Below are 10,556 nucleotides of genomic sequence, written 5' to 3' on the forward strand. Positions count from 1 at the left end.
CCGCACCCGCACCTAGAAAAAGACTGCACCCGCGGTCATTAATTCTAAAATTTTGAAGGTGATGCCGAAGTGACACCGCACCCGCGGTAAAGAAGTACCGCACCCGCGGTTGATGACCAGTAGGGTAGGAATTTTGGTGCGAAGCAAGACCGCACCCGCGGTCCCCAGGACACCGCACCCGCGGTCGTCGAATTTTAAAAATGAAAAGTGTTGCCGAGAGCTCAGCGCACCCGCGGTAAGAAGTGAGCGCACCCGCGGTCGTGCGTGTTGAACAAAGAATATGCTATGTGTTTGTCACCATGCAAGATATATATAGGATTGTCTTCATTCCTTCGTCATTCAGTACCAGATCACCGAGGAAGCTAGCTCTTGAATCCTTTAAGTTTTTCATAGCTTAAATTGTTGGTTGTGTAAGATCCGACCACCCGAATTTAAATCCGAAAGTTTTGATATTTGATTTATTGATTTTGCATATTATTTATGAAATATATAGAAAATCTATTAAATTTATTTATTATAATAAATTTACAAATTTTAATAAGAATAATATATTTTTCTTTAAATATATAATTTACTTTTTAATTAATTTAATGATAATTTAAATGTATAATTCATATTTATTAAGCTTGTTTAGGCTCGATAAAGGCTTAAATAAGCTCGTGAACCATGCATATATTCGTTAAATAAAGCTCGAGCTCGGCTCGATTATAAACGAACCAAGCTCAAACATTCAAGAGTTCGTCTCGGCTCGACTCGACTCAATTACATCTCTAGATATTATAGAGTTTCAAATACACTTTGCATTATATAACTCGTGATATAGTAAGACTAAAACTACACTCCCCCACTGATAATTCAAAGTTTCGCAGTAGATTTGCAAAACCCCAGCAAGCTAAGTAATTTTGCAATTTTTTTCTAAAACAATTAGTAATAAAAAAATCCCTTCCAACACTTCAACTAAAAAAATGCTCGTTTTTCTCGTCCAAATACACAATAGCATTCCACCATATTTGTTCGTACAAAAGAATTAAGCCAGCAAACTTCTTAAAAAAACTAAGCCACAAAGGTAGGAAGTCCAAAAGATCATAATAAGAACCACTTCAACTGTGTTTTTTTTTTAAAAAAAAAAAAAAAAGTAATCAGTACTTTAACAGTGTTTTAAAAAGTGTAAAACGTTAAAAAATAAAAAGTATTTATTCCGAACAAAAGCGTGGAAGAAGCGATCAACGTAAAGTTTACTTTATTATGCGTGAAAAAAGGAGAAACGTAATTAAGAGTAAACTTTTTCAATAAAATTTTAAGTTAATTTTTTTAAAAATTTTAAGGTAATTTTTTTATATAAGTTAAATTTTATAATTTTTATAACATAAAATTTTTAAACCGAAAAATCCCTAAAAGCACCGAAATATTCTTTAGCTATTGATTACTAAAAAATATTCTAAAAATTTTGTATGTTCACATGTTATTTGATATTGATTGATCAGATATAATTAAAACTACGTTAATCTCGTATTAAACTCGTTTAAACTTGTATGCGATGATTATCCACACTTGGCTTTTTTTTAGAACCCTGCTCCACAGTGGTATTGAACTTAGCAGGATTCTTAATCGAGGATGCTCTAATGTCTCCTAAGGTGATTCTAATTTCCAATCCAGGGTAGCTGTAGCTGTAGCAATCCAGACATAGAATCGTCGTCAACTTGAAAAAGTTTATTGTCTGTGGGTTTCTGGACTTGACAGTGATCGACTCAACATCAACGGTGAGTGAGTAGTCAAGACTCAAGTGCAAGACTACAAGCACAAGATACACGCGGAAGATATGAGACGCATCGAATCCTTCAAAGTGACTGCTATGATCGAGAAACTACTGTCCGTGTAGATACAAAGAGGTAGGTCTCGAAGACTTGATTTTATGGCTGAAAATAGAAGAGGACAATCTGGTAACTAGGAAAATCTGAAAGCTCCAGTTGGAGGGTAAAACCAACTTGGCGCAGTAAAAGAACTTCCCAGCAACTACAACCGGGAATTCGATATGGTTAGTAAATAAATTATGAAAAGAAATCTTGAAATAAAAAGAGCACAGAAGAAATACAAGAGAAATTGACCATTACCTTTTAAGAAATTTTATGTGTACACTTGTAAGATAATTAGTTTTACCAAAATCTCTTACATTAATCTACAGTGATGAATACAAAATTCTATAGTAAAATACATATATATCTGGAAAGTGGGTACATTTTTAATGGCCAGAACTTGATATGACCATCAAACATCAAGGGGAATAGCTGTCATCATCAGATGAAATGCATTTTTTTCCATTGAGGAATCCTACGGACACTGGCTGTAGAGTCGGATTCACCGGAACTGGAAATTTGTGCACTGAACTGTAAATAGTATGCTCGTTTATCATCCCTACTTCCTTGCAGACACGATCGAGCACCGTTAAAAAATCTCTAACGACTAAAAATATTCTGAATGGATGTGCCTCTTCCTTCACTGAATTTCCATGGAAATATTCAGTAATTTCCTTCACCAGAGATAGAGCAACACTTTCTGAGGCCTGTATCCGAATTATATCCACTTCCGCCCTCTTCATGAAGAGGTTCATCGACTCTGAAAACTTACGACCTCCAGTGTCCTCAGATGGGATTTCCTCGAGTAATCTTACAACTTCAGCTATGTTCCTTATTCCATTTGAAAGCTTGGAAACATCACCACTAAGCACCTCTGAGTCCATAGCAGCAGCTTTCTTTACGTTCAAAAGCTCTGAACTGAGATCTGAAACGACTTGGAGGCCAATTTTCCTGCACTTGGCATCATCATTCACGGAGGATTTATCGATTTGGTTTACATTAGAAAGACGAGCACCTTCGCTTCTTATTATCTCCTGAACAACAAAATGCAGAAGTGTTGTTTTACCATCAGCTCCCTTTACGTCAACTAGTTTAAGTAGCGTGTCGAGCTTAAAGGCATGTGCATCACCCCGATTTGTTCCCACATTCATGCGGTTTCCAGTCTTTAACACTGCTTCTAGAAGTTTTAGGAACATTCTGCTGGTTCTCAGTTCTTCACAGGCTGCCTGTAAAAAATGCCATCCCAAAGCTTAATTATGTGTTTTTTTAACAAGTAATGGTTTTGACAAGATACATATAGAATCAGAATTCACTATATTAAGATTTAATAGAAGAAACATTATTAAGAAAGAATACAACACAATACAAGATTTATGTACATAAATGGATATTATTTTATAGTATGATAAACTTCAGAGAATATGAAAAAGAAGAAATATGGAACCTGACCTCAAGAGTTTGAAATGATTTTCGGAGGTAATCAACTTCGGAATCAAAATTGGATATGTATAGCATTGCATCCACTCTTTTGAAAGCATAGGGTATATCAAGAACAGACTTCAAAAATTTCTCAGCAGTCCCGAGTTTAAGTGGTGACTCATCTTTGTATTCTTTAAGCTTCCTTTCTTCTTCCTTAGTTGGAGCCATCTTCAACAAACTCTCAAGAAGCTCCATCCCAATAATATCTGCATTTCCTGTGTTGAGGTGGGCAAATAAATTATTGCCCCATGAATTTCAATAATTGATATTCTCATCGCATAGATTATATAAAATCATAGTAGTTCTACAGGAAACTAGAAGAATCATAGTATTTTTTTAGGATGGCTTTCCCGACTGAAGCCAACCTTGATTTCTCAAATGGCAGCTCAGCACAAGCAAGGTTCAGAAATTTCAAACCAGATTATGCTTCTATAAAATGATAACTATCTACTAATCTACCGATACCTACAAGCTGTATTAGCATAACACGAAACTTATGCGTCAACAGCTCATTTTTTATGTTCCATAATGACACTCTTCAATGAGATGGCAACATGGAAAGGATCCACCAACGTAGATAAGATCAAGGAAAAAAGGGAGAGGAGCAACAATATCATGGCGGTCAGTTCAAGTTGCAATCTTCAAAGTAGGTAGCATGAGAGATAAATAAGCATGTATCAGGAAACAAATAGAAAAAGAAAATGATCAAAAACTGAATAATGACTAACGAGAAGCAATTGTCTAGACACACTATGTTTATTCGATGACCATCACAGGCCGTAGAAATTACAATGTGCAAATCATCTTATATCTATCAGCTAAAAAGATCTACAAAATCTTGAAATCCCAGAAAGAAATAAGAGGCCACATATAATACCTTCTGAAAGTCCTTCGCAAACTTCCTCCACCGTGACATTGAGAGCCTTCAACAGAATGGCGATATTCTGAGCTTTCTTGGGATCAAGAACCCGAGTCCCACTATCAGGTCCAGGTGTGGGAAGAACTTGCCACCTAGTTTTTTCCTTCAAATTCGGCGTCGGGGTATTTACAACAAACAATGTTTCGATCATCTCCTCATTCAATCTGCAAATGATTTAACGAATTATTATTTACTAACTTACCAGAATGTGTTTATAACTGTATGAAGAGTAGAGAATTTTTTACTTGAAAGAGCTGGATTTGAGTTGATCCCACACCATCTCACGATCAGAGCTTGCTCTTACTTTATCCCAATGCAATGGCTTCAATTTTGGCTTTGAAATAATCCCCTCCTCATTTTGTTCCATGGTTTCAGTCGAGTATTCTCCTTTCTCATCAGTCGATAATGTGTCATCCTCATTCTTCTTGGCAGACTCTGAATCATTTGCAGGCAGTTCAATTGGAGATACCGATAGGGGACTTTTGGCAGCAATCGGTCTAAAGGGCGTTATGAAAGCTGGTGGTACAAATGCTTGCTTTTTAGCTGGCGGGGTAGGCGTTCTAGGACTATCCAAGCTTTTATTCACCAAGGCCCGCAAAGGTGGAGGCGGCGGTGGAGGTGGAACAGAAGCTTGTGGCGGAGGCGGTGGAGAGACTGTTGGGGTGACAATGACGTCTTGGTGTACAATGTTGCTGCCTTTTCCCACCGGAGATTCCGATCCGACTATCGCATCGGAAACATTAGAAATCCTTGGCGAAGATTCCACGCTAGCCCTCGAATATCCATCCGGTGAAGACGAACTCGGTGGAGACGGCGATGCAGATTCCTTTGATGATGTCAATGGCCGATGAAATGGCCTCACAGCCGGAATCTCAATTAAGTCTGGCGACTTGGGGATCGGTTTCATAGGGCTCAAACTATTCTCCGGTGAGAGACTAACCGACCTCACCGGAGACCCAGAAACTGATCCCGAGACCGAAGAAGAATAGGTGGAGGAAGAATTCGACATCAGCCCGTGAAGATTATCCACTTCAATGGCGGCAAAAGCCCTTCTAGAAGCCGATCCAGTGCCGACAGAAACCTCGCTTCCGTTCAAAGATCCTCTGGGAGAGAAAAACTCTTCATCCACGCCATCTTTAGACGCGACCGCCGCGGCATTGGTGTAAATTCTTCGGTAACTATTCAACGGCGGCAAAGGGCGGAGCTCAGGTGAGTCCACTTTCCGGGAACTGGAGACACCACTTTCAGGCAATGTGCCGCTGCTTTCACTGTGAGCAACAATCCGTGAGTCAATGACGCCGCCATGTGAATTTACCATAGTCCCCAAGTACAAGAACTCCGCGCTGGTTTGAGACGGGCGCTGAAGCTTCGGGATTTGGTTTGCGCTACATCTGGTAGCATTTTCCACGGTGCTATCATTGTCAGATCTTTGGGTTTTAGCATCACCAGAAGACGATCGCCTTCTGCGACGGAGATGGAGGAAAACGGCAATGGAAACGATAACAACCGCGGCCACAACAGCAGCGGCGGCAGCAGCGATCAGTTTAGTGGAGGCATATTTGGAGGTGTTAGACTGAGGGACGGCGAGAGAAGAAATGTTAGCGGGGAAAGAGGCGAAAGCGTTGGGAGAGGGAGGTGGCGGAGGAGGAGTAGAGGCGGAGGAAGGGAAGAATGGGACAGGTGGAGATGAAGCGGAAAACGGGTAGTTAGGGGCAGACGGTGGGGACATAGTAGGAGCGTGGTTAGACGGTGGAAATGAGTCTAGCGGTAAGAAGGGTTGATGGAGAATGCGGTGTCGGTGCGCGGCGGCGGGGTGGAGGAGGGCGGTCGGTGGGCATCGTCGGTGCAAGAGAGTCAATGTAGCTTAGCTGTAGTGTGATGGACGAATCTGTATTTCTTCTAGAGAGACTGTGCCTCACTCTCCACACTTATTGTGTATGCTCACTATTTTCTGCATGAATGTCGGGGGAAAAAACAAATAAAAATGGAGAGAAGTCTTTTTCAACTTCTTTAAAACTATATAATTTTTTTAAATGAATTCTATATAATTATTAATTTAAATTTATCGATTTCACAAAAATATAGAGATTTTTATTAAACATTTTTAAAACTATATAATTTTTTTTGGCAAAAACTTGTGTGAGATGATTTCACGGTTATATTTGTGAGACAGTTCTCTTATTTGAGTCATCCATTAAAATGTATTATTTTTTATGCTAAGAATATTATTTTTTATTGTAATATGGGTAAGGTTGACCGTCTCAAATATTAAGATCCATGATAATAGAAGATATCATCAAGTGAAGAACTTCTCTCATTGTTATGTTTTATCCAAATGAAATGCTTCAGATACCATTTGGTATAAGAATTATCATCTGCAAGTTTCAACGACCCAACTCGTTAAAAAAACTACTTTTGTAATTAAAAAATAATTACTTTTCATTATAGACATTTGAGACGACACGTCTCATGGATATAGATTTATGCGACCGTTGCACAAGATATCTACTCATCCTTATAAAATTTGCTCCACTTTTTTGAAGATGTGAGAACTCGCAACCACTGTATTTCAATATTATTTGATGTTCATTATTTGTTAGATGTCATTGATTCACCTAATAATTGTGATTAACCGAAGGTGGGTATTTTATTATTTCCATTGTTGTGTGTTTTTTGCTCGCAATGAGAGTAAAGATATAGATTTTTATCTCATCTGATTTTCCACAATGATTACTTCCTTCTAAATTTATATTCATGAATCCAATTATCCAACACATTTAATAGCCAAAAACGATTAATCATATTTATTTGTCTCAATTAATAAATAGATTTTACCATCCAATATGATTTCAATATTCCAATCTTAAATATAATATCAAACGATGTGTGGACGATAGTATAAAAATGAGGATAATAATGAATCTGAAGTTTCTTCTCTGTCATCGGATTCTACGTCTTCATCTTCGTACCAAGTTCTTCGTTCCCCAAAATTACTCTCGTGTGATTTTTGTTGGGTCTCAGTTTTCTCGTGCTCAAAAGCAGCAGAAGTTTTAAAATTTTTAGATCTTGATATTAAAGATATTTTTTAGCACTCGTATGGTTTTATAAATAAATATTCATAGGATGTTTAGTATATACCTCTAGTGAATTTTCACTTGGCTCCAACTACGTCGGTATAAGCGAACGTAGATCTTGTTGTAAATCCTACAAACTTCTTCAAATCTTCTTTTTTCAATCTCCTAATCCAGTCCTCGACTGGATTATTAGTTCCTCTTCTAACTTGCACTAGAAAGTATAGAAGAATTTTTCGTTGAGATTAATCAAACAAGAGAAGGCTCCAAACCCTTTGACAAACAAAGGTGGAGGCCGAAAATTAGGAGAGGAGGATTTATATATCCATTAAATTTAATTTAAATCTTTTTTTATTAATTCAACAGTTGAATTTAATATTTAAATTATAAATTCAACTCCTTGAATTTATCACCTCCAAAATTTAATGGTAAAAAAAGCAACTCCTTGAATTTATTATCTCCAAATTTTAAATATCATAAATTCTACTCCTTGAATTTATTCTTTCAAAATTTAATTATCATAAATTCAATTTCTTGAATTTACTATATCATAATTTTATATATAAATTCATCTACTTGAATTTATTATCTCAATGTTTTCTATAAATTCAGCTCCTTGAATTTATTATCTAAACGAGAACAAAACAATCCAGTACTTGTGTGACCCTCAATATTTCAGGGATACAGATAGCCGTAGGGTTCACAACTCTTTGTGATTCATGACATAATCCTTTATTCGGACTTACCCTAATTTGCCTCATTCTATGTATCAACAACTGATCATGGGAATGTCAGAAATCATATTTCTGATAAAACCCATCGAATCATCGTAAGAGCGTCTAGTAGCATCGCCCCATGATTCCCTAGGTATCACTGATAGTTCCTGCAAGAACCAGTCGATTATGATTAACGTACAGTACGATCCCTTCATCTCATACATCCAAATCGAATATGTAACCATTGGTTCATCGAGGGTTGCATAATAATTCGATAACTATATGACACATATAAATAGTGGTATCGCATGTACCATTTGGAGAACTCATTCTCCAACGTACATCTCATACTCTGGCCAAAGATTCCATGCACTATTATTTGATCAGATCACATAGAATATCCACACCCATAAGTGAGTGGTGAATTCCCGACTACAATGCACTGGCTCCTACATGTTTCGCAACTGTACCCAATCTCGCCACCTGATGACTCTCCTAGAGTCGGTAAACGAGTCAAAGCACAACCCTAACAAATAAAGCCTCAGTGTTGTCCTGGGTCGCAAGGACTAATGGTGTACAATCATAACAACATACTTATCTTCTCGATGAATGATAATCACTTGAAAAGTCCGAGGGAGGTATGTTTGGTATAATCATCATATGACTACCCATCTGCATGTTTAGACATTTCTATGCCTTTACCAAGAAACGCGATACACAACATCATATATGCTAGTCTCGAGCTCAAGCGACCTTTATCCATGTTTTAGGTGGCTGAATTGACTAGGAACGAATTTAGATCATACATTGTTTATAAATGAGTTTCAACATCGAATTACAGTTCATTTGTATTAAAGTATAATCAAGGTATTTATCTATGTTGTTCACATAGGTATATAGATAAAGAAATAAAAAATTATGAAATAATGAGTTATATTAAAATAAAGATTGTTTATTACAACCGAGTCAATAAAATTCATAGCCAACAGTTGGCTTACATGACATCTACTCTAACAATCTTTCACTTACCCTAGAGCCAACTACCCATAAACTTTAATCTCATTGATTCGCTATGCTTATCAAACAATGGTCCTAACAAGTACTTTGTAAGTCGATTAGCAACATTATCTACAGAGGGGACTCTTTCGAGTGATCTATCTCGTCTTCCAATAATCTCCTGGATTATGTGGAATTTTCTCAGTACATGTTTGGATCGCTGATGAGACATTGGTTCATTTGCTTGCGCAACGGCACCAGTGTTGTCGCAGTACACCGGAACTGGATCAACTCCATTAGGAATAACACCCAACTCTTGGACAAAATTCCTCATCCAAAATGCCTTTGGCTGCAGCAGATGCAGCAATGTATTCAGATTCAGTGGTGGAATCCGCAACAGTATCTTGCTTGGAACTTTTCCAAGAGACAGCCGCACCATTAAGCATTAATACAAAACCAGAGGTCGATTTCGAATCATCTACATCACATTGGAAGCTAGAATCAGTGTAGTCTTCCAATTTCAATTCTTCACCCCCATAGACCATGAACAAGTTCTTAGTCCTTCTCAAGTACTTGAGAATATCTTTCACGGCCTTCCAATGCATTGGACCAGGGTTCACCTGATATCTGCTTGTCACACTCAGGGCGTAAGCAACATCAGAACGTGTCGATATCATACCATACATGATACTACAAATGGTTGATGCATATGGAATACGTGTCATCATCTCTATCTCTTCATCAGTTTTGGGACACATAGCTTTAGATAGAGTAACACCATGACACATTGGTAAATATTCTCTCTTGGACTCCTTCCATAGAGAATCACTTCAGAATGGTATTGATATAGGTGGCTTGGGTGAGCCCAATCATCCTCTTTGATCTATCTATATAGATTTGTATTCCCAATACATGTGATGCTTCACCCATGTCTTTCTTGGAGAATTGACTTGCTAACCATACTTTATTTGATTGTAGTAATCCTACATCATTCCCAATGAGTAGGATGTCATCAACATAAAGTACTAGGTATGTCACTGCACTCCCACTAACTTTCTTGTACACGCATGGTTCCTCAATATTCTTAGCAAAACCAAATTCTTTGATAGTGCTATCAAATATGAGGTTCCAAATCCTTGACACCTGCTTGAGACCATATATTGATCTCGGACGTTTGCATACCTTATGCTCACTTCCTACTGATGTATATCCCTCAGGTTGAGAAATATAAATTTCTTCTTTGATGTCTCCATTGAGGAATGCAGTCTTTACATCCATTTGTAATATCTCATAGTCACATCATGCTGGTATGGCTAGTAGTATTATGATAGACTTAAACATAGCAACTGCTTGAAATGTTTCCTCATAGTCAATTCCTTTCCTTTGAGTATAACATTTTGAAACCAGTCTTGATTTGAAGGTCAATACCTTCCCATCCGCTCCAAAATTTCTTTTGTAGATCAATTTGCATCCTATGAGAACGATTCTCTCAGGTGGATCCACCAATGTCCAGACTTGGTTT

At 37.6% G+C, this 10,556-nt stretch overlaps 1 protein-coding gene across 1 annotated transcript; it reads right to left on the bottom strand.

The window, feature by feature from the left end:
• Positions 1–2,082: 2,082 nt before the first annotated feature.
• On the bottom strand, positions 2,083–6,204 carry LOC140833992 (formin-like protein 1). The gene is made up of 4 exons (XM_073198554.1): positions 4,497–6,204; positions 4,210–4,415; positions 3,303–3,547; positions 2,083–3,079 (listed from the first exon to the last, which is right to left on the bottom strand). Exons 1-4 carry the CDS (start codon positions 5,978–5,980, stop codon positions 2,273–2,275), a joined length of 2,742 nt encoding a protein of 913 aa, XP_073054655.1. The 5' UTR covers positions 5,981–6,204; the 3' UTR covers positions 2,083–2,272.
• Between the last annotated feature and the right edge of the window lie 4,352 nt (positions 6,205–10,556).

This window comes from Primulina eburnea, chromosome 6, assembly GCF_022965805.1.
Source record: "Primulina eburnea isolate SZY01 chromosome 6, ASM2296580v1, whole genome shotgun sequence".
In the NCBI taxonomy this organism is placed as follows: Eukaryota; Viridiplantae; Streptophyta; class Magnoliopsida; order Lamiales; family Gesneriaceae; genus Primulina; species Primulina eburnea.

Excerpts from the sequence above, each read along its gene's own strand:
- LOC140833992 (XM_073198554.1), bottom strand. The coding sequence starts at position 5,980 with ATGTCCCCACCGTCTGCCCCTAACTACCCGTTTTCCGCTTCATCTCCA. Across the intron at positions 4,416-4,496 it reads CTCAAATCCAGCTCTTTCAA|ATTGAATGAGGAGATGATCG; the intron begins GTAAAAAATTCT and ends AATCATTTGCAG. Across the intron at positions 3,548-4,209 it reads TTGCGAAGGACTTTCAGAAG|GAAATGCAGATATTATTGGG; the intron begins GTATTATATGTG and ends ACCTCAACACAG.